This window comes from Protopterus annectens, chromosome 2.part0 (assembly GCF_019279795.1).
Source record: "Protopterus annectens isolate FY-2018-M chromosome 2.part0, PAN1.0, whole genome shotgun sequence".
In the NCBI taxonomy this organism is placed as follows: Eukaryota; Metazoa; Chordata; order Ceratodontiformes; family Protopteridae; genus Protopterus; species Protopterus annectens.
This window is the reverse complement of record NC_056728.1, coordinates 605,317,653-605,342,560: the sequence shown is the minus strand read 5'-3', so window position 1 is coordinate 605,342,560 and position 24,908 is coordinate 605,317,653. Positions and strand designations below refer to the sequence as shown.

Below are 24,908 nucleotides of genomic sequence, written 5' to 3'. Positions count from 1 at the left end.
CATTGTTAGTAACTATTTTGTTAGTAGAAAGAAAATTGTATAATACAATAAAGAAAAAAATTAGTAACAGACATTCATAATGGTAAAAAGACTAGAATATATATTATTATTTTGTAAATATTGTATATAAATGTTTTTGGTTAAATTGATTACAATGCTTTCCTTGTGTTTTTCTTTTCCTTCTCATATGCACCACTGCTAAACTGTTTGGATACTCACAATATCCTGTAACTATTCGACGTTTTATTTTAATGTTCATAATTGCAATGTTTTCCATTTTTCTGTATGCATTGTTTCATATTATGGAAAATAAAAGAAATATTTGAAAAAAAAAAAAAGACTAGAATATAATAAATTGGTCAAGTGGGAGACAAGACCAATTTTCTTCTGGCTTTTCCTGGTTAGGAGTCACCACAGTGGATCACCTGTCCACTCATGACTGGCAGTAAAGTTTCACGGTGTTGAGTTGCCAGCCCGGCACCCAACCTTCCACAGAAGGCACACACATGCATGCACTCACGCCTAAGGCCAATTTAGAGTATCCAATCCACCTACAACATGTCTTTGGGATGTGGGAGGAAGCTGGAGCACTCAAAGGAAACCCATATGACCACAGGGAGGACATGCAGACTCTGCACAGAGGACACCCCAGCCAAGGTTTGAATTAGAGAACCTCTTGCTATCTGCCCTAGGGCATTTATAAGCCTAGCCAAAATGTTGGCTTTCACCTCCCTTTTAGACTAGATTCTTGAGCCTCTGTCCAGCAGGGCCAAATAAGTGATCCCAGGAGTAAATTTACGATTACCCATCCACTCATCAAGATTTCTCTTGAAGAGGGTCAGCGAGAGGCTCTGTCTAACATGGACTGGGATTCTATTTTAGAGTGAGGGAAGCCTTTGGGATATGAATCTATCCCTCCAGAATGTCCTGTTTATTGTTGCGCTAAGGTTTAAATCCCTGGAGTGTGTAGTTCTAATGGAATTCATTTTCTTAAGGTGGAGCATGTCCAACAGTTCCGGGTTAGACATGGCCTTGAATGTCAGGCAGAGGTCCCCTCTGAGTAGGCGGTAAGCAACTGAATAGAGTTGGGGCTTCTTTAGTCGAGCTGCATAGGGCATCTGTTTGAGGCCCACGATCCTCTTGGTGAGGTATTGTTGAGGTCTCTCCAGTTGTTGCAGGTGTCGGGTAAGGTACATCCTAAATGGGGCATTGTACTCAATTATGGGCCTGATAAGCGATGAGTAGAGGGGCACAATGACCTCTCTTGATCTAGATGTGAACCCTTTTGTGATTAGGTGAGCTATATAGAAGGTTTTTCTAACCACTTTGGCAATGTGATTGTCAAAGGAGAGGCTACTATCTACTTGGGTCCCCAGATCCCTAATTACTTCTTCGGTACTTAGTGGATTACCTCCTATGTGGTAGTTTGTGGGCACTTTGTTTTTCCCAAAGGGGGTGGCTATGCACTTTTTGGCATTTAGCTTGAGTCCATGGTTTTGACACCAGGTATCCGTCTCCATAAGACCCTTCTGGAGGATGCTTGTGTCAGCCGGAGAGTCTATTATGGCTCCCAGTTTGCAATCGTCTGCGAACTTGGTAAACCACAGTCCTCCCGTGTTTGCCTGTACCTCAGAGAAGTAAATACTGAACAAGAGGGGTCCCAGGATTGAGTCCTGTGGGACACCACTTGTAACCGGTTTAGAGTCTGACATGGCACCCGTGCCTCTGACCATGTGAGTTCTATCCCTGAGCCAGTTTGCAACCCATCTTGTGACTTATGGGTTAATATTTAAGCTAGTAAGCTTATTTATGATGCCAGAGTGGGGTATTGTGTAGAAGGCCTTTGCGAGGTCCAGGTAGGCTGTGTAGTCATCTACAGCTTTGGTAATTGTTTCGAAGAAGACAATTAGGTTTAAGAGGCAAGATCTGCCTTTAACAAAGCCAAATTGGGTAGGGTCCATTGTTTGGAGGTTCCCAATGTCTTTGTTTATGAAATTCATGATGTTGCACTCCATAGCCTTGCAGACCAGGCTAGTCAGACTTATAGGGCGATAGTTCCCAGGATCCATTGTGGCACCACCTTTGTGAAGCGGGATCACTGTTGCTGTATGCCATTCTTTGGGTATATAACCTGTGGTAAGGCTGAGTTGGAACAGTGAATTTATGTGAGGCTTTAGTTCATTTTGGAGCTTGTGTAAGACACAGCCCGGGATACCATCCGGTCCCATTAATGCTGTGTTTTTTACTTTGGAGAGGGTTGCTTTCACCTGTGTGTCTGTGATGTCTGGGGGATTGCATTCTTCTGGGATAGACACTGGCTCTTTTGAGGGAGAAGGGGGGGGTAAGGTTTCCACTGAACCTGTCCACCAGGATGTTGGCAATGTCAGTGGGTTCAGTGTATTTTGTGCCATTTTGCACCAGCTCAGAGCATATCTGAGAGTTGCCACCCAGATTCTTGACATAGCTAAAGAACGCCTTGGGATTATCTTTAGAGTCTTTGGCGATATTTCTTTCAAAGCTAGCCTTTGATGATAATATGAGGGATCGAAGTTTCTTATTAGTACTGATCAGGGATGCCTTCCCTTTTTGGGATTTTGCCTTTTCATGTAATTGTTTCCACCTTCTGTTGTATAGCTTATTTATGGCTGGGGCCCACCAGACTGGTCTCCTGTTTTTGGTGGAGTGAGTCTTGGTTTTACTTGGGATGGCATGATCCATGCATTCCTGTAGGTGGTCATAGAGTGCAATTGTAAAGGATTCTGCGGTTTGGGTAGCATTTTTCATATGCCCAGGGGCTTTGAAACTTTCCACCTCAGTCTTGAGAAGTTTGAAGTTTGCTTTTGAGAAATTCTTTTACAGTGGATTCCTTGACTGGGGGTGGGGTCAGGATGTGGATGTCCATTGTGATTAGTTTATGCTCTGATCTTACCAATGAAGGGGTTTACCTCTGGTATGGAACATTTAGCCCCCATGTTGGTGATGACTACGTCCAATATGTTGTCCCCTGTTGTGGGAGTGGTGACCAGTTGTTCCAAGGCATTTGAGTTAATAAACTCAAGGAACCGTTGGGCAAAAGAGTTGGGGCTTGAGTAGTTTTCCCAGTCAATGTTTGGGTAGTTGAAGTCCCCCAATATCATGGTGTTTGGCGAGACCTTCATATTTTCCAGTGTTCTCAGGAATGCCGAGTGGGGGTCTTGAGTCAGGGTGGGTGATCTGTAGCAGGCTACAAACTGAAAAGCAATTTTACCTACTGTTAGTTGCACATGGATGGTCTCTGCTGTCTCATGCAGTGCCACTAACCTGGAGGTGTGGGTATTCTTGATGAAGATGGATACTCCCCCGCCTTTAGTATTTCGGTCCAAGTTCTGGGGCCAAAAAGAATGGCATGAGTTGAATCCTGGTGATGCTGGGGTGCACTCTGGAGCCTTGAACCAGGTTTCTGTTACTGCACAGATATCGATGGTCCCCATACTGAGGAGTGCCTCGAGTGCATGCATCTTGAGGTTTAGACTTCTGGCATTGAGTAGCATTATCCTTAGTATTTTGTTTCTGGTATTGTCTATGGAGGTGGGTTTGTCTTTTGAGCCTTGCCTAAAAAAGGCACTATGGAGGTGGCAAGATCCTTTGCCAGTATTTGAAAGCCTAAGGGTGACAGGTGCAAGCCGTCCCTGGTGAAGCAACGTGGCTTGTCGAGCATGTCATCCCAGGCTGACAGACACTGGATCCCCTTAGAATGACACCAATAGAATAGCCAATTGTTAAAATTGATCATTTTGTCTTTATACTGTGGCATCATTCTTGGTGAGGGTAAGATGCTACTCAGGGTCAGGGTCATACCGGCCTGGGCTACTTGATCAGAGAGCTCCTCTATGTCTCTTTTCATGTAGTCCAGGGAGGTACGTCTCAGATCATTCACGCCAACATGGACAATGACAGAGTCATATTTGTACCTGCTGTGGAGTAACCTGAGTGCTTGTGTTATGTGATGGATCCTGGCACCCAACAGGCAGCTTACAGTGACCTTCTCCATGTGCAGTCTGGTGAGTGAGACATCAGTGTGCCTGACAATAGAGTCTCCAATTACTAGTGTATTAGGTGTGTTATTTAGCCTTGGGGGCTGCGACTGCATGGCACACTGACTTTGTGAAGTATGTGATACGTGAAGGTTGTTTTGTGGTAGTGGTTGCTTGGATGTCTGCTTTGGAGGTCTCTGTTGTTTTGGCAGATTTTTATTTAGAGCCTCCACGTATGTTTTTATGAGTTTATGTGTCTTGTTTGCTAGTGCGATTTGTCTAAGTAAGACTGGTTGTGTGGTGAGAGTGTCTTCCTTCACCTCCTGACTGACTGTGCCAGTCTTGGGTTGAGAGAGCCCGGCCTCCAGTTTGACTGTATAGTTGCATCTCTCACATATATTTGTGTTTGTTGGAAGGAGGAGAGGGTTGTCTGTTTACATAAGGCAATTGTAACATTGCCTCAGGATTCCCAGATTCACCAACTGGACTGGAGAGTATACCTGAAACTGCGATTTGGACATGCCTGGCTGGTTTAATGAACTGATTTATTGATTGTCTGGAATGGATGAATAGGGAGCCTTGTACTTCTGTATAATATGGGGGGTGTAGTGCCAAACTTAGTTCGTGCTTACTGAGGAATTTGAGCAAGTGCTGGGCTGTAGAATGAAGGTTGAGTGCTTATTTTTGCAAGTTTGACTAGTTCTAAGGGAAAAATTGAAGAGCAGACTTTGAGGAGCAGGGAATCGTTAAAAACTGCTTAAACTGTGCTGCGCAACGTTACGCGATGTTGCGTGACATGCAAAATCTCACTAAAGCAGGTTTTAAGGCAAGGAGTTTCAAAGAGATAGGAAATGGCCCAAAACGGCCAATAAGCTACAAGTTACTGGGCTGAGACCACTCCTCTGGGGACAGATAGGCTGCTCAAAGCTCCCCACTATCACTGGTGAACAGAGAAGCTTCCTCCTATCCAAATAAGGATATGGGCAACAGAGGAACTATAACACAGCCTAGAATTCAGCAAGACCTGAAAACTGGACTATTCTAGTTCAGAAAAGGTGGGAAATAAGGATTTTATTTGTTCTTTTTTTCAAGGACACAGTGCATTGTTAAGGAAATCTAAGATAACAATATTGTGGCAGTTTGCTTTCATTCCACATCTGCCAAGACTATGCTTTAAGCAAGAACATCTAGCTTAATTAATAGAAAGCTGAGCATCTTGGCCAGATTTTTGTCTTTTCATAGAATAATGAAAATACAGCAATTTGGGAGCATTCTAAGCTATCTATATATTTATTTATATTTATTGTATTTTCTACATTTGCTAATTAGGTAAGTCCACTTGTTCAAGTATTCCTTTATAAGGACAACCTGGGAGCACTGTCTTATTACGTAACAGGCTTACAGTTACACAATATTCAAAGGGAGGTAGAAGGGATCAAACCCTGTACCCTTGGTTACAGGAAATAGCTCATTTGCTTGGTGCCTTAATCTTCCATACCATCAGATTCATCAGTACTCTAGTAAAAGAAGAAAAATTTCTTCAAAAGGTAATTTACACAGTGCAATGTTTTCTGATTTTGTTCACATTATGAGTGAAGATTATGATTCAAACACAAGAGAAAAGGAGTAGACACTAGTAAAATAGGCCACTGAAATGTGGGGACAGATATTTCATATCTTCTGATCAATGACATAAGTTTTTTTATGAATATACCCTACATTTTATTAAGAAAGTGTTGTAAAGTCTCTCTTTTCATGGTGAAATGAGATTGTCCAAAGAATCACCTTTTTAAAATTTTGTGTGACACTTTGATAAATGAGTTGCAAATTTCATGAGCAATTTAGGTTCATAGGTTCATAGGTAGGTACTAGGCTATCTGCCCAAAGGCATTTATAAGCCTAGCCAGAATGTGTTGGCTTTCACCACCCCCTTAGATTAGTTCCCTGTGCCTCTGTCCAGCAGAGCCACTGAAGTGATCCCTGGGGTAAACTTTGTTTCCCATCCACTCATCAAGGTTTCTCTTGAAGAGTGTTAGCAAAGACCTCTGCCTAATGTAGATTGGAATCTTGTTCTAAAGCATGGGAAATCTCTGTGACAGGAATCTATCCCTCCAGCATGTCCTATTTATTGTTGTGGTGAGGTTTAGATCCCTAGAGTGTGTGGCTCAAGGGGATAAGTTTTTTTTTAGGTGGAGCATGTCCATCAGTTCTGGATTGGACATGGCCTTGTATGTCAGGCAGAGATCCCCTCTGAGTAGGTGGTATGCAACCGAGTACAGCTGGAGTTTCTTCAGTCAAGCTGCATAGGGCATCTGTTTGAGGCCAGTGATCCTCTTGGTGAGGTACTTTTGTGGTCTTTCCAGCTGTTGCAGGTGTCTTGTAAGATACATCCCAAATGGGGCGTTTTACTCTATGATGGGTCTGATGAGCGATGAGTAGAGGGGCACAATGACCTCTTTTGATCTGGTTGTGAACCCTTTTGTGATAAGGTGTGCCACGTAGAAGGATTTTCTAACCACTTTGGCAGTGTGATTTCAAAGGAGAGTTTACTATCTACTTGTGTCCCCAGATCCCTTATTATATCTTCTGTATTTAGGGGACTACCACCTATGTGGTAGTTTGTGGGTACTTTGTTTTTTCCAAACGGGATGACTATGCACTTTTTGGCATTTAGCTTGAGGCCATGATTTTGACACCAGGTGTCTGTCTCAGTGAGACCCTTTTGGAGGATGTCTGTGTCAGCCAGAGAGTCAATTATAGCCCTTAGTTTGCAGTCATCTGCAAACTTGGTCAGCCATAGTCCTCCTGTGCTGGCCTGTACCTCTGAGAAATATATGCTGAACAGGAGGGGTCCTAGGACTAAGCCCTGGAGAACGCCACTTGTAACCAGTTTAGAGCCAGACCTAGCTCCCGCAACTCTTACCATGTGGGTTCTGTCCGTGAGGCAGTTGGCAACCCATCTTGTGATGTAGGGGTTTATGTTCAGGCTGGTGAGCTTGTCTATAATACCAGAATGGGGAATGGTGTCAAAGGCCTTTGCGAGGTCTAAGTAGATGGTGTACTACCTTTCCCTCATCTATAGCCTTGGTAACTGTCTCAAAGAAGTCCACCAGGTTTAGGAGGCATGATCTGCCCTTAACAAAGCCGAACTGGGTAGGGTCCAGTGTTTGGAGGTTCCCAATGTCTCTGTTAATGAGTTCCATGATGATGCGCTCCATAGCCTTGCAGACCAAGCTAGCCAGGTTTATAGGGCAATAGTTCCCAGGGTCTGTTGAGGCTCCACCTTTGTGGAGCGGAATAACCATTGCTGTGCGCCACTCTATGGGTACATAACCTGTGGAGATGCTGAGTTTGAACAGTGTGTTTAGGTGTGGGGTTAGTTCATCTTTGAGCTCGTGTAGGACGCAGCCTAGGACACCGTCCTGTCCCATTGATTGATGCTGTGTTTTTGGCTTTGGAGAGGGCTGTTTTAACCTGAGTGTCTGTGATTTCAGGAGCTCTACATTCTTCTGGTATGGTTATGGGCCCTTTTGGGGGTGAAGTTTGCGCTGAACCTTTCTGCCAAGATGTTGGCAATATCGGTTAGTTTGGTGTATTTTGTACCATTCTGCACTAACTCCAAGCAGATCTGAGCATTGCCACTTAGATACTTGACATAACTAAAGAATGCCTTGTGGTTATCTTTGGAGTCCTTGGCTATTTTTTCTTTCGAAACTCGCCTTGGATGATTTTATGAGGGATCATAGTTTCTTGCTGGTACTGATCAGGGATGTCTTCCCTTCTTAGGATTTTACTCTTTTCTGTACTAGTTTCCTACTTCTATTGTATAGCTTGTTTATGGCAGGAGTCCACCAGACTGGTTTCCTTTTCTTAGAGGAGTGAGTCTTGGTTTTGCTTGGGTTAGCATGATCCATGCATTCTTGTAGGTGCCCGTAGAATGCATTAGTAAAGGGTTTTGCAGCTTGGACAATGTTATCCTTTAGCATGGGGACTTTGAAACTTTCCACCTCGGTCTTAAGTAACGTGACATTTGCTTTTGAAAGGTTTTTCATGGTGGTTTCCTTGTCCAGGCATGGGGGCGGAATGTGGATATCCAAAGTGATTTGTTTATGGTCAGATCTAACCAGTGAGGGGTTGACCTCCATTGTGGAGTACCGGTTGCCCATGTTGGCAATGACCAGGTTCAATATGTTGTCACCTCTGGTGGGAGTGTTGACCAGTTGATCCAGTGCATTTGAGTTTATAAATTCTAGGAAATGTTGGGCAAGGGAGTTAGTACTTGAGTAGTTCTCCCAATTAATGTTTGGGTAATTGAAATCACCCAATCTTAGGGTGTTTGGTAGGACCTTTATATTTCCCAGTGTTCCCAGAAATGCGGAATGGGGTACCTGGGACATGGTGGGTGATCTGCAGCAAGCTACAATTTGAATTGCAGTTGTGCCCATTGTTAGTTGCATGTGGATGATCTCTGAAGCATCGTGCTGTGCCACTAACCTGGAGGTGTGGGTATCCTTGATGAATATGGATATGACTATCTTTGATAGAAACCATACCTAAAGAACATAATTTTATCAGTCTATTAGGCTAGGCTTGGAAAGACTACTTCCTGGTCTGAATGATAATATTTGATTTGTTCTTTTTTTTAAGTCTATTCATGGAACACATTACTGAGTAGAAATGATAAAAATGAGGAGACTTTATTTCTAGTATATCGCAAAGCAGATACATTATACTTTATCTTACAAGGCTATAGACCTAGCTTCTACTTACTGTCATTAATTTACATAGAATGCACACAGGTCTTCTCCTCTCTCTCTAATATATATATATATATATATATATATATATATATATATATATATATATATATATATATATATATATATATTTTCTTTGTATACAAATACATAGACACACACACACACACACACACACACACACACACACACAGACACACACACACACACACGCACACACACAAATAATATACATGTGCATCTGAATATATAATATATCTGTAATGGCTTAATGTACATAATGAACATAATACAAACTAGGTAAATAGACAGACAGAGGGATATGAATCTAGTGATCTAGATCGAAGCCACTTAATGTCGACAACACTAATGTCGATACATCAGTGTCAAAAACAAAATAATTCCATGCATGCCCTAAGAATTAATCTTGGACCATGCGAACAGAACAACTGCGCACACCCTACAAATTATTTATTTATCCCAACTCCAACATCGCACAGTCTCTGGGGAAAGGGCATATTCCCCAACTTGGGAACTGTTAATCTTACACAACTGTCAACCAAAATGTGACAACAAAACAGACGTCAACCAAAGCCATACTTATATATCAAAAGAGAGAGGGAGAGATAATGTATATCCATGTGCATATATATGTATGTATGTATGTATAAGTTTATTTTTTTATTTTATTTTTAGTTTCTTAACCAAAGTAGGACATCAATCAAAGTGGATCTTTGTTTTGTGTATGGCTCAGGAATACAGGCAAATTTAATAAAGTTAGATTCGATATACTACTTACAAAGTAAACAGAAATTAAGATTCAAGCCACTGCTTATAAAGCAAATTTGGCAATAAATTCTTTTAAAGAAAACAAAATGCTAGAGGCATGGCAAACATTCAACAAAATTAGTGACTGTGAACATGATTATAACACAATAACGTTTACTACACTAGAATGTCCAACATCAAATACAGGTCTATATCGCGTTGTCAGACTCTTAAAAGTTCAAAATCATATGGTCGACACCATATGTTCGAACTTTTAAAAGTTAGAACGTTTCAACAGAGATCTTTGTACAGTGCGGAATGGGAAGATTTCCCTTCTCTGCACTGTAGTGTGATCTCATTGTTGGTATATTTAAAGAGCTTGGGGTATGGGAGGGTGCAGGGGGGCTTGCCCCCTGCTTAAACCGTTCAGGTAGGTTTTTTCTTTGGTTTATTTTTTTATTACATTTTTGAAATTTTAAAAGTTCGATCATATGGTATCGACCATATGATGCTCGACCTTTTAAAAGTTCGATTATGTAATATAGACACTCAAATATTATTGTGGATTATAGAAAATGAGTTTTGAGGGGGGAGCTGTTCAGATTATTTTGTTTAAAAAAAAAAAAATTATATTGAGCTTCTTTAGTCACACACATGTGCACAGCGACACACACACACACACACACACACACACACACACACACACACACACACACACACACACACACACACACACACACACACACACACACACACACACACACACACACACACACACGTATACATGTAAATATGTATATATGAATCCCTGTATAAACACTGAACATTAAGAACTGTGAACATTATAACATCAAACCAGGACTGTCGAAAACCAGGACTGTCGAAACATAGAACAAGAAAGACCTTTTCACTGTGTGGGATCACGGAACAGTGGGGATTATGGTTTTGCTCCTTTCCCGACTTGTAGTGTGATCTCTGAGTTTGTATGTTTAATTAGTAGGGGGTGTAGGGTCATAGCCCCCCACATGGTGGGTTCACCCCCCTGCTAAAAAGCAGGTTTTGTGTTTCTTGCTTAGGTTTCAGTGTTCCGTGTTTTTGATATTCCCTGTTCAATGTTATAATTTTATCTTTATTCAGAGTAATAATGATGGGGTCTATATTAGATAAACAAAAGTTTATTTAATTGAACGCTCAAATGAGCGAAAATTGCAAAACTCGAAACCGCAATTGTGAGATCACGGTACAGTGAATGGGAATATTTGCCCTTTCCTCACTGTAGTGCGATCTAAGAGTTGGAATTTATATTTAGCGGGGGTTGTGGGGGGTGCAGCCCCCCACAATTGCAGTTTCTAGTTCCTGGATTTTCGCTCATGTGAGCGTTCGGTTAGATAAACATTAGTTTATCTAATATAGACCCATAATGATGACCACCTTTGTCAATTACAAGAGTTTTGAGTAAATGATTTAGTTCTTTCTACTAGTGACCTAATGGTACATTCAAGGTACAATGAAATTATTTCAGTAATTGCACCTCCACTAGCAACCACCAGTCTCTAAGGGTGGAGAGGTCACTGATGATTTTGTGAGGTTTACAAATTCCAAAAGCTAGGGCTATATAGATGTAGAACAGATGGAAATTTGAGCAGTTTGTTCATAGGTTCTTAGATTTATAGGTGTTTAGTAAGTTGACAACCACAAGAGCCTTTTTAAGCCTAGCCATGCATCCCCATTAATGTTTGGTCTTAGAGGGTTTCAAGTATTTCACATATGTCATATGCAGATTTTATGGGGCTAGATCTACTTTACTATGAAAAGCAGTATTCAATATACCTTCTATTTTGCAATTGTACATGGTGGTATCCATGACCATAATACTGCCACCTTATCAGCTTTCATGTTATGCTTACTTTTGTCCCTGCTCAAGGCTTGCAATGCTGACATTCATCTCTAATAAGGTTGATGAATTTTTTTCTTCTAACCTTTTTGGGTGAGCAGATCTCAGATATCGGGTCTATATTAGAACATCGAAGTGTTAAAACATCGAATGTTCTAATATCGACCCCTATTCATCGAACGCTTGAAATAGCAAAGCTGCAGAACACTGAATATTTTTCTAGGGAAAGTATTCGGTGGGCAGTTTCTGTGGCTTCGCTATTTCCTCGACTGTGGTGCGAAGGGGAAGGACCAGGTTAAGGTAAGTGTGCGAATGAACCAAGGTAAGGTAAATGTCTGATAGTTAGGGACCTTAGGGATAGGGAGCGGGTAAGGTGAGTCGGCGATAGTTAGGGACCTTAGGGTTAGGGAGCAGGTAAGGTGAGTGTGCAATAGTTTGGGACCTTAGGGTTAGGGAGCGGGTAAGGTGAGTGTGCAATAGTTAGGGACCTTAGGGTTAGGGAGCGGGTAAGGTAAGTGTGTGTTAGTTAGGGACCTTAGGGTTAGGGTTGGGTTAAGGTAAGTGGATAGCTAGTAGTTTATGTACGGTTTAGTGTAGGGTTCTGTGAAGTGTGTATATGTGGATTATGTATTTTGGTGTGCTTGTGGTGTGTGTGTGTTTTCTCAGAACAGCAAATTTTTTCCAAGGGAAAAAAATTGCAGTTCTGAGTGTTCAAGTACATCACATTTCGAGATTCCAAGGTCGAGCTTATGGTGTTTGATATTTTGGAATTTCGATAATGTGATATAGACCCTCAAATATCTACTTCTCATGGTCATTTAGGGTTAAGTGGATTGGCATTCATAAGTCACTGGACTTCTTCTGTTTTGTCATTAGGCTTTGGTGTGGCTTAGATCATTGTCATCTTTCTTTCTACCCTTTTCATGAAAATAAAGTTTGATATTGAGTTTGTACACAAAAAAGTCATGGCTGGTGCTGACTAGATCATTTCTGCTTTGAGGTATGAAGGTCAGTCTTTTTCTCATAACTCTTAATTTGAACACCTGAGAGTATTTTTTGGCTATGATTCCAGATCTGAACCTTGACCATGGGAGTGTGTCCTTCTACAAGTATGTTTGAAAGTTCTTTAGATCCCTCTTTTGCCAGTTGCAATCCCCCTGCACTAGGGATCTGGGAGTAGTCTCCCAGAATTTGGCTATTCCTCTGGGTCTATATTTAGATGACCGAAGGTTCTGATATTCAAATCATAGATGGTCGATATCATATGATCGAATGTCGTAAAGGTCGAAGGTGAAAGTCAACAGCTTTTCACATGCAGAATGGGAAATTTTCCCTTTCTGCACTGAAGTGCGTTCTCGGAGTTGGTATATTTAAGTAGGGAGGATGTGGGGGGTGCAGGGGTGCTTGCCCCCCTGCTCAGAGTTTTAAGGTACGTTTCTTTTCTTTTTTGTTTTATTATTTAGTCGATGTTTCGAATTTCCCTCATATGAGTTCCCTCATGTGAGGTTCAAAGTTTTGAAACTTTGACTGTATAATATAGACCCATTCCTCTTGAGATTGGGGGTCCAGTTGAATGTGGTTTCAGTCTTCCAGGAATTTTGCTCTTCCATTATTTGAGGTTAATCTTGCAGCTGTGTTGTTGGATTGGAGGTTTTGTCTGGTTAGGTATGTCTCCCATTGTGTATTTTTGAAGAGATTCACTGTGGCAAGAATGATTTCAGTGGATTCTTGCCTGAGGTGATTTTGGTTAATTTTGTCCTATCCCGTGGGGATAGGAGGTTAGAGTTATTCATATGCTGGTGAATACCTAGTCCCTTTTGCTTGGTCATTTGGTGTGGTGTCCTGGTTTAGTGGTCGGTGGATGGGTCAGCTTTACTGATATCCTTAACATCTCTATTAAAATCTCTATTAATATTTTTGAGTTCCTGTTCTTTAATATTGGTGGTGAAGTTTGAAACTCTTTCCTCAAAATCCTTGAGTCTTTTGATATACTCAGTTTTCTCCATGAATCTTTCTTCAAGTTTCTTGTAGTCTGTACTTCTGTTTGCATTTGGGATGAGTGCAAAGCAGTTTGAGTCAAGTCTCCTCCAGTCTTTGATCCCATTCATCCAGGCAGGCGTCATCAACATTTATCAATGTTATTCCATGTTGTTTTTTTGTAAGCCTAAGGCTTTACATCAGTTAATTTGAACTCTGTGGGCTTTATATATATATATATATATATATATATATATATATATATATATATATATATATATATATATATATATATACATGTCCGAAGCTTCCAAACTAGAATATTGCAAAACAAGCTGTAAAAGTGAAAGTAGAAAAACAAAATGAAAAAGTACGGAACAAAATATTGCACTTCCTTGGACATAGGCACTATTCATTAACTCATTACCCAACTGCTGAGTGATAGTATGCAGTTGACAAGTATATGACATGCTTTGCACAATTCATAACAATCCTGCAGACTCCTTTGAATGGTATTGAGTAGGGATGTATACAACTTCTTAAAAGTGTAGGTTTGTGGTTGGCATGCAAATAGTAACCATTAGCATAGAATGTCATCAATAAACCTATAAATTATGCACTACACTGGGGCGTTCAGCTTACGACATGACACACAAACCACAACTGTTTGGCTGCAGATGACAAAGAGTTAAGTATCACTCAGTGTAATGTTGCTATTTCTTTAAGTGATACTGAGTGGAGCCTATTTAAAGGGACAGCGATGCAACCTACCTTGAGAACAATGACATAACTATGCTGCTTACACTACACCACATCTCCTCATTATAATAACATGTAAGTAAAGCCTGCAACTCTGATATGACAAAAGAAACTAATCAGTAATGAACTGCCCTTTGCCATGTCGGTAGAAGAGGGATCAGACTTGATTTGCCACAGTTCTGCATACAACCACACTATACCACCTCTAACAGTTCATGACTTTGACAATTGCAGCCTTCAGTAGCAGCATATCCACCCAATGAGAGCTGATGTGCTTGCAAGAATATGCAGGTAGGCAAAGGAGTGGACAGCAACAGGCAGAGCACAAGAATTCACAAAGTCTTATTACACTGTGTCATTTTAGCCTGATTAATGTTTGTCAGCAGTGGGTGTCACCCTCTCATTATTCAACTACAGCCCCAAGAGTGGTGATCTCCGGCAATATCTGGGATGGAGACTTACAGTCACAAAACCAGCTTGTGTGTCAGGTTCGATGAAATGACTTCTATACTATTACTCGTAAATAACCAACAGCCCTCCAGAAAGCCCATTTTTCTCTGCAAAAGGACATCCACTGATGCTTATTTTCAGCTTTAGCTGTAATTCTTTCCATGAACATGTTCATGTATTTTTATTTAAGTACTGAAATCATTTTCTAACTTTCAGTTAGTTAGGTTTCATATTTAGCATTTCATTTCTTTTTCTTCCTCTTGTACACAGTCAAAATTAAGGTCATTTTTTAAATTCAGTCCTGAATGCAAACCTAGAATTATATCATCATTTTGTCACTGGAGTACATAGTATGAGTGTGCACTATGTGACATATCACGAGTTTATAGCTTTCCGCATCAGCATCTTATGCCATGTTTCGCTGCAGTGATGATGATAATAAAATGACTGCATATCATAGTGCACAAATATATTTTATGTGAACCTGTGCTATTTTTATGAATATGAGAGTCTGTCTTTACTTAAAGAACAGAATAAGATGATATCAGACATTGGCCTCTGAAGTATAAGTTCTATATGGACTTCATTTATGTGTTCTATATGTTTAACTGGATAATAGAGGACAAGGCCAATGGACCTTTCCAACTGTGGGGTAAATTTCCAACAAATTTCTATATCACCAAAGGCAAAATTTGCTAGAATGCATACCATCCCCTCTCTCTCACCACAATTTCTTGTTTACTACATTGTAAACAGCTTTGTCAGTACAATGTAAACTTCAGAATAACCGAATAATTTCTGCCATCTTTCTGCATAATCTTAAGGCATGTCCACACCAATTATTTCATTATTTTCATGTGTTGATTGTAAGTTGTATAAGGCCACCTGGTAAAAGTACTTCTTTTCCAGAATGAACTGGGAGCACTGTCTAATTTAGATACCTGCTCAGAATCACACTGTAGGAAAAAAAGTGAATGAGAGAATCAAACCCACTACCATCAGAATGTACTCCTTAGCAGCATGTAGCCTTAACAATCTGTACTGGACTAGAAGCACAATATGGAACTCTGGAAGAACTCATGTCATCCCATACTGTGATATGGGCATCTTTTCATCTCTTAATTTCCTTTTCATTTTATGCACAGCTAGGCACAATTAAAGACTTACAAGAAATTAACAAACTAATATAAGTAAATCATCTTATCTTACTTCAGAAGGACCTTGTTATGCCTCACATTCGGGTATCTTATCATGCTCTTCTCTGTTATTCCTAAACTTACCTACAGAAAACCTTTTTTTCATTCTCTCTACTAAAGTTCAACCGACTTCTGTAAGGTGCAGGTAATTTATCAAAGACGTGTAGGTGGCGTATGTATGTAGTGTTAGAAACTTTATGTGGCTGAATGGGTGAGTTTTCCTGGGTGATAATCTGTGGAGGAGAGCTTGTTTATTTGTGTGTGTGTGTGTGTGTGTGTGTGTGTGTGTGTGTGTGTGTGTGTGTGTGTGTGTGTGTGTGTGTCTGTGTGCATGTACATGTATGTCTGTATGTGTGTCTATGTCTGTTTGCTTGTGGGCCTTTGGAAATATCTTTGACTATGTCTATGTATGAATATGTGCAAGGGTATCTGAAAATGTTTGTGCATGTGTGTGTGTGTGTGTGTGTGTGTGTGTGTGTGTGTGTGTGTGTGTGTGTGTGTGCATGTACATGTGTGTCTGTATGTGTGTCTATGTCTGTTTGCTTGTGTGCCTTTGGAAATATCTTTGACTGTGTCTATGTATGAATATGTGCAAGGGTATCTGAAAATGTGTGTGCATGTGTGTGTGTGTGTGTGTGTGTGTGTGTGTGTGCGCACGCGTGTGTGTGTGTGTGTGTGTGTGTGTGTGTGTGTGTGTGTGTGTGTGTGTGTGTGTGTGTGTGTGTGTGTGTGTGTGTGTGTGTGTGAAAAGGGGTACCATTGCTGGTACAATACATGGGCTGCTAGGGAGAACATTACGAACATAGAGTCCAGCAGTGATAATGTTGGCTAATGATTGAGTGTGTGACTATGTCTGAAATATGATAATGAGTGTATAATGAGTTCTTTCTCTTTGTCTCTTAATTGCATTGTTTTAGTCTGACAGTAACTGACCTACCTGAGGTAGTCAATTACCATGAGAAGTAAGCCTTTTCTGAATCCTAGGGTAAGATTAACCCACTGATATAAAACACGTCATAAATATTTTTTTTTTTGCTCCAGTCCCCCTTTGACCATTAGCCACCCTTTTGACTGGTCTACTTATTCATTTATATCCCAAGGGGCAAGATCCCCATGGCTGATTCATTTCTGTAAAGCGTGATGTTTAAGCATGCTGGAAGACTTGTTGTCCTTGAAGGAGATCATAAATTTTACTTTTTGCTCTACCATTTCCTAAAGTCTACTTACTTAAGCTATATAGGCTGAGCAAGCATTGAACATTGCAAGAGACTATCATTCCTTTCCAGTAATGCTGTAAGCCTGCAACTGCATCAGGCCCTTGAGGCAAGAATCTTTACTGGCCTCTCAAATGTTTATGAAGCCTCCTCATTAGAGCAGTTGTTACCAGGCATATATTCCTACCCCTCTCTACTATCCTGAAATAAGTAGTCAGGCAAAACCCTTTACCACCAGAAGTCAGCTTCTCAATGGATGGAACTACTTCCAGTCTTAGGCCATCTGTGTAATAGACAACTTCCTGCCCATCCATGACCCAGAGCCACATCATGGACAAATGGGGGCCTAGGCTGGGTAATGAATTTAGCCCCCCATCCAAAGGAGAACACACTCAAAACTGCAGCACCCCCCCCCCAAAGTACAACATAGTATCAGCAAGTAGAGTAGAGCCTACAGCCTTTTACTTTAAACGCAGTTTTGCTATCTGTTGTGCTACTAACAGTTTTTTCAAATTTTACAGCACAAACAGTAACAACCATTTGCTAAACAAAACAGCTACACATTGAAAACAGACTTAGCATGAGCAGGAGTAAACTTCTCTTTCCTTGAAATGGACAATTATTTGAAGATGTACTGAAGCTCACAATTCCTTAAAAATGTTCTGAAACTTACAATTCCTTCAAAAATGGCTCTGAAACTCAGAGTCTGGTAGTTGGTATAGAGGATTCAATTTCTCCTCTACTGTAAATAAGGTAAAGGGTTTGAGCATGGTTAAATTAAGTGACCTGTCAGCTCTGATTAGGGCATTACATACACACACACACACACACACACACACACACACACACACACACACACACACACACACAGTTCTCCATTAACCTACCTGTTCAATAGCATAACAAATACTCCACTCCTACCTGAAAAATCAATGCTTGTATCTTAAAAAAAATGCATGCTCCGTTTCAGTTTAAATGTGCATTCATTGTACACACATACAGACACTACTAAGGGTGCACTCTGTGTGTGTCCTTAAAGAAGAAATGTAAGTTTGTGGCAAACTCTCCCAAACAATGGGCCCTAAGCAACTGCCTAGGTCGCCTAGTGCTGGATCTGGCCCTGCACAGAGCCACTTGTAAATAATTATTTTATGTAGGATACTGTGCCTCCATCATACAAGCCTCACCTTGTGTGCAACTTACTTTGCCAGCTAGAAAATCCAAAATAATATAATAAACTCCAAGATAATCACAACTTTGAGAAAGGTACAGCTGTTCAGATTTATAACACCTTTTGTCAAGAACTACATTTTCACATTGAAAACAACATTTATCAACAACTCTTAATGTGTTACCACACAGGGTGTTAGAGTTCAGTGAGCCCAAATATTACATATATAATAAACGGCCTCTTCTTTGGTGTGTGTGTGTGTGTGTGTGTGTGTGTGTGTGTGTGTGTGTGTGTGTGTGTGTGTGTGTGTGTGTGTGTGTGTGTGTGTGTATGTGTGTGCTTGAATGTGTGTTTATGTGTTTAGGGAGAGTACATATAGCAATATATTAATCTTTTTGGAATACTTCATCAGTAATGTGGCTTTTTATTCAAACATTAGTAAAGTCAGTGATACTTTCTTTTTCTTTAAGATTTCTTGAGTTCACTGCAGTTACACTTTAATTTCAGTTCCACCTTTGAAACTGAGATCACAAAATGCATTGCAGTTAAACAGGAATAATTATCATACAAATAAAATGATAGCATCATTCTTTAGAAAGTAATGCTCAAATGCTTTTCCATGTTGCAGTAATGCTTTTGATCCATGTATTGTAGAATTATTGGTAGTTTAACATGTTTTGTTAATATTTTGTAGGTATTTGTTAACTTTGCTAAACATCAGACAGAGGAAGAGTACACAGGAGAGGTATATGTCAACCAAGCTGCTGTTTTTGAAGACATACCAATGAAACAAATCGAGAATGCTGCATAGAAAGAAAATGCCTTACCTACCTGTGTCACATTTATATTTGAAATTCTGCTGTGTTGTTTAATATAAAATAGTAGTGTTAAATGCAACACAATTGTTCAAAAGCATAATTGTAGAGAATTAATTCTAGTAGAGAAAATTGTACAACAGATTGACATTGTCTAATAACACAGACATGTATTTAACACTTATCCAGTGAATTATAAATAGCCCTTTTCTGGTGTATGTTGAATTATTCCCATTTACTACTGCATAAGCTGTTTTCACTGTTATTGCCTAACTGAAACATTAGCTCATTTTATATGGGCGGAAGGAGAACAGAACACTGGTCTTACATTGAGCTGTGTGACGATGGCTGTCTAAAGACACATATACAAATAATATCTTTGTGTAAAATCAAAATCTGTACTATGTATGGCAAATTCTTATTTCCCAAAATGCATACCATGATACCAATTATATTAAGGAAATCACTCCCCGTAGAAAGTCAAGATGTTTTGAAAATGTTTCATACATTTTCATGCTCATGCGATATACCTTGTGGAATAAAAATCGCAGAGCAATGTTTCGCATTTATGCCTTAAACCAGTGTGCAAGGATTGCATGGTATAAAAAAGTATATTGTCCTTAGTCGTTTTGAGTGGTAGTAAAACATGATTTGTCTTTTTAAAGAATAATGAAAAAGATACACAGGAAGTAAATAAAATATGATACAACCATGCTACTCCTAGCCTTAAACACATACTTTTATGGATACATAGGTCCTAATACTTTTCGTGGGTACATAGGTCCTAACCCTTTACATGGGCACATAGGTCCTAATACTTTTCGTGGGTACATAGGTCCTAACCCTTTACATGGGCACATAGGTCCTAATTCTTTTCGTGGGTACATAGGTCCTAACCCTTTACATGGGCACATAGGTCCTAATACTTTTCGTGGGTACATAGGTCCTAACCCTTTACATGGGCACATAGGTCCTAATACTTTTCGTGGGTGCATAGGTCAAAGATGTATGTTCTTGCCTGACTGCTACCATTTGTACTCTAAAAAGTTGCATTTAAGAGTTATCACTTAGATAGTGGTTCGATATGCAGACACGTGAAGGTATTTTTTTACATGTTAAATAAGCAATTGTTTTGAGGACACACCTCCTTCAAAGCAGATGGTAAGAATTCAGAGAAGAATGTTTCATATAACCCAAGATAGCTTATTCAAGTTCTAGAAAGAGATTCAGATGGTGGTACAAGCTATAATTCATCTGAGCATTATGTAATTTATTAATGTAACTATGCTGCTTAAGAAAAAGTCATTTTGAAGATTTATTTATAAAAAAAAATTTAGATTGCTCTGTAATTCAGTTCTTTAGCATTCTCTTCCATAAATTTTAAGGTTTAGCTGTAAAAATGCTATTCGGATAAAAATTTATATAAAACTGATGTGCTCTTTCTATATTTTTGTCATCGATTATGCTGCTTAATGCTATCTGCATATATTTCACTGTGTGACTATTTACATTTAAACAGATTTTGCAAGGTGACATTGAAGTATTCATTGTTCCGTAACTGGTGGAAACAACTTTAGGATGGGCTGCTTTGTATATTACTATAAGGACTGCCACTGCGAAAATGTTTTTCTAATTTAGAATTCTGGATAAATCTATTTTCAACAAGTCAGATACGGTTGTGTGAAGTCACTAAATCACAGGGCATTTCTAATGTACAAAAGACAAAATAATACTATGTTTTATACTTCTGAGAGTGATATATATATATATATATATATATATATATATATATATATATATATATATATATATATATACACACTATTCAATTCCAGATCAGAAGGCATATTTTCTGAATGTATTGGATGAAAACAGAAATAAATTGTCAAACAGTAGAATTTGCTGTTTTCTTTGAATAATCTGAAAAATGGACAAGCTACTGATTTTTATTAAACTACAAAATGGGACAGAAAAATGAATGCATTGGACCAGCTTGTTTATATGTTTGTATGTTACTCAGTGTGTGTGTGTTTATGAGATGTATATGTGTGTGCTCACATACAAGTGTAAGTATGTGTGTGCGTGTGTGTGTGTGTGTGTGTGTGTGTGTGTGTGTGTGTATAGATAGATAGATAGATAGATAGATAGATAGATAGATAGATAGATAGATATAGACAGATATAGATATATATATATATATATATATATATATATATATATATATATATATATATAGATGTGGTGTTTACATGGAATGGATGAAAGAAAGAGCTCAGAAATTTGACAACAGAATATCAGCAGGCTATTGTACTCTGGGGACTAATTTTGGAACATGCAAAACAAAAAACTAATGTTGCAGGGCTGTTGCTCTCCCACAACCCTTAGTTATTATATATATTAACATCAAGCCTTTTCAAACCCTGGAAAAAGGCATATTTCCCTACCACAGTTTTGTTGAGCTCACTAACTTGTTGACTATCTGTTTCTGCTGACCAGATGTTGATCTTTGAGTGTTTCACTCAAAAGTACTAAACCTATATATGTATATCAATATATAGATACAGAGAGATAGAGAGAGATAAACACTGAAAGGGAAAACTAATTGTACAGGAACAATTACTCTTGATGTAGGCATATGAATTGACAATTATTAAAGCTTCTTATGAAAGATCTGTGTCGGTGCAGAGGTTAGTGCTGTCGCCTCACAGCAAGAGGTTCTCCCATTTGATTCTCAACTGGAGCGCCTTCTGTGTGGCATCTGCATGTCCTCCCCAGGGTCGAGTGACATTTAAAGACCTGCAGGTAGGTGTGTGAATTAATGGATGTGCCTTCTTTGAAGGTTGGGCGTCGGGCTGGCAACTTGGCACCGTAAAAAATCAACTGCCAATCATTAGTGGACCGAAGTTCCTTTGTGGCGACCCCAAACCAGGGAAAGCCGAAAGACACAGATGAAAGATCTGTGTCATAGATCACTTTGTGTTGTTATTAAAAAATAAGAAAAAAGATTCAAGTTGGCATTGCTTGTTTGAACCATGATTTATTAAATTAAAACAAAATATGAGTGTTTTTGCCCTTGTCAGAACTTCATCAGATTAAAGTTAGATAAAACAGTAACAAAAATTTATGTAAATTACAGCAAAGGCTTTAATCAAAGTACAGTTAAACAGATCTGTGTTCACTAACAGCGACTGGAACAGTAGTACATGCCTAATTTGCATCTTTATTGTGACCGCTGCTGTTTCCTCCTTATCTAAGTAAGTACAAAGTCATAGTGCATCTGGCAGCTGATAAGTGTGCTAGGTATAATGCCAACTAACCAAGAAAGTATGTAGTCCAGCATTTTTTGTTACATGAATGTAAAATATAATTAATCAGATGACAGACTATATTATTTCTTTGGTAAAAGACATATATATATATATATATATATATATATATATATATATATATATATATATATATATATATATATGTGTGTGTGTGTGTGTGTGTGTGTGTGTGTGTGTGTGTGTGTGTGTGTATGTGTATTCTCTCCATGGTAATCTACTATGGGTAACCTTGGTGTGCCTGAGTTTCAAATATTGCATATAAGCAACGTAGATGTTAGGAAGCTTGTCATAATAATGACAACAATGAATGCAGATGGGAAACAAACACACACACACACACACACACACACACACACACACACACACACACACACACACACACACACACACACACACACACAAAAACACACACACACACACACACACACACACACACACACACACACACACACACACACACACAGACATGCGCAAAACATGGCAGTTGCATCTTAATGAAATGAAATATGTTCTCGGCATGTTAGTCTTAGTTGACAAAGCAATTGGCACTGTATTCCTAAAAGTTAGCCATCCAGTTATTAAGAACTGATAAAGTATATGAAAACTTATTTATATATATATGCTTAGACTGGATGCTCCCTTGCATACAGAGGGTTGGGACAGGTTTGTGAGTACAGTCATGTGAATGTGAGGCTTAAAGTCTGTGCGAAATGGTGTGATGGGAAAGGAGAATGAAGGTACTCAGTCCCCAAAACATAAGCCTGTAACTAAGGCCAGAGGTCAAATAAGATTTAACAACTGTGGGGGTGAGGCTAGAAAGCCTTTAGGGAAGGAGAGCTAAATACCCTCAGGGCTGCTAGTAAGTCAAGCTAAAATAACAACCAAGTGTGAAGGTGAGTGGGACATTTATATATATATAATAAATGGCCAAAACACTGAACAACTTTATGCCGAACAGAAAATGCCTAAAACAGCATATAATAAATATTAGTTAACCTGAAATAAACCTTTAGTGTCATTACAATAACCACAAACATCTTATTAAATATACTCATTAAGGCCTGGCTTATATGTAGCCCCTAGGTTAACTATCCATAATTTTTCTTTTTTGTCCAATATTTTGTGCTTATCATCCTTAGACAAATCTTCACCCCATACAGCATCAATACCATTGAAAATAGAATGAGCTGATGTGTTCCAATTTATGTTTGTACAATGCACTCCTAGATCTCCGACAGTTTATATCACTAAGATGTAATGCTATGAGGCTTTTAAAGGCCCTGGAGGTTTGATCTACATAAAAAGTCCCAGACTGGCAGACCACCATCTATACTACCCATTCAGTATGACAGATAATAGAAGATCTAACTTCATGAACTCTTGAAGTATTTATACAAGTAAAAGATCTAGATTTAAATATTATCTTGCAATAAATACAATTACCACAACAGTTACAGCTCTTCAAACCACTACCCATCTTTTTTATTTTTATTAACATCCATTTTCTTAAACCAGAAAAGAAATTCCCCCATGTTCCTACCCTGTCTGTAACTGTATGAGCAATGGTCACCCAAACACTGATCAAAACAGACGTCTGATTTCAACATATATCAACATCTGTCTATCGCCTGTTTAATCTTAAAGCTGTTAATACCATAAGTGGTAACTAATCTGACATTGGACATGTCCAGCCTAACAGGCTCTGTTTCTGTTTCCCGGGTATCTAATAACAAAGGATTCCTCTTCAAATTAAGGACCTCGTTGTTCTCTCGCACTATATGAGATCTGTTATAACTCCTTCTACTGAACCTTGTCCCCATTTTCTCAGCCGCAATCAAATAGTTGTCAACTTGGCTACAAATATGTCTTAATCTTTGAAACTGAGCCTTAGGTATATTATTTACCCTATACTTATGGTGACAACTATTTGCCTCCCAGTAGGGCATTACTAGTAAAAGGTTTCCTATATAGTCCAGTTGTCATAGTTCCATCTACAGCCTTAGAAACATGAATGTCCAAATAATATATTACAGAATGTTCAATCCTTTCAATAAATATCAAACCAAACTCACTAGAATTGAGATATTCCACAAACAGATGCCACTCTGTCAGGGAGCCAGACCAAATGTCCCAACTATCATCTACATAACGTCTCCACATTACCAGATCTTTTGTAAATTTATTGTCACTATAAATCAAATTTGTCTCAAGATACCCCATAAAGATGGCTGCATATATAGGGGCAAAGGTTGTACCCATAGCTGTCCCTTTAAGTTGTAAGTAGCATTGTTTGCCAAAATAGAAGACATTATGTTCCAAAACAAGATTGACTAACATTGGTAACAACTCACAGTGCTCAGATGAATATATCCCAGAATCCATCAATCAAAATGTAACTGCTGTTATACCTCCTTGGTGTGGAATATTCATGTAAAGTGATAGCACATCAAGAGTCCAGAGGTAGGAATCTGTGGTCACGTGCAGATCATTCATTAACCTTAAGAATTCAGTTGAATCCCTAATCCTAGCTCTAACCAAGGGTAGTAGTAGTTTAAGCTGATGTTC

The 24,908-nt window shown here is 39.2% G+C and overlaps 1 protein-coding gene across 1 annotated transcript in view; it reads left to right on the top strand.

Moving 5' to 3' along the window:
- LOC122792759 (phospholipid-transporting ATPase ABCA1-like) overlaps window positions 1-20,761 on the top strand; it is a 2,266,772-nt gene extending 2,246,011 nt beyond the window's left edge. The window contains exon 48 of the mRNA XM_044060333.1: window positions 18,894-20,761. Within this exon, the coding sequence (XP_043916268.1) occupies window positions 18,894-19,010 (117 nt within the window). The 3' untranslated portion in view covers window positions 19,011-20,761. The remainder of the gene's footprint in view (window positions 1-18,893) is intronic.
- Window positions 20,762-24,908: the final 4,147 nt, after the last annotated feature.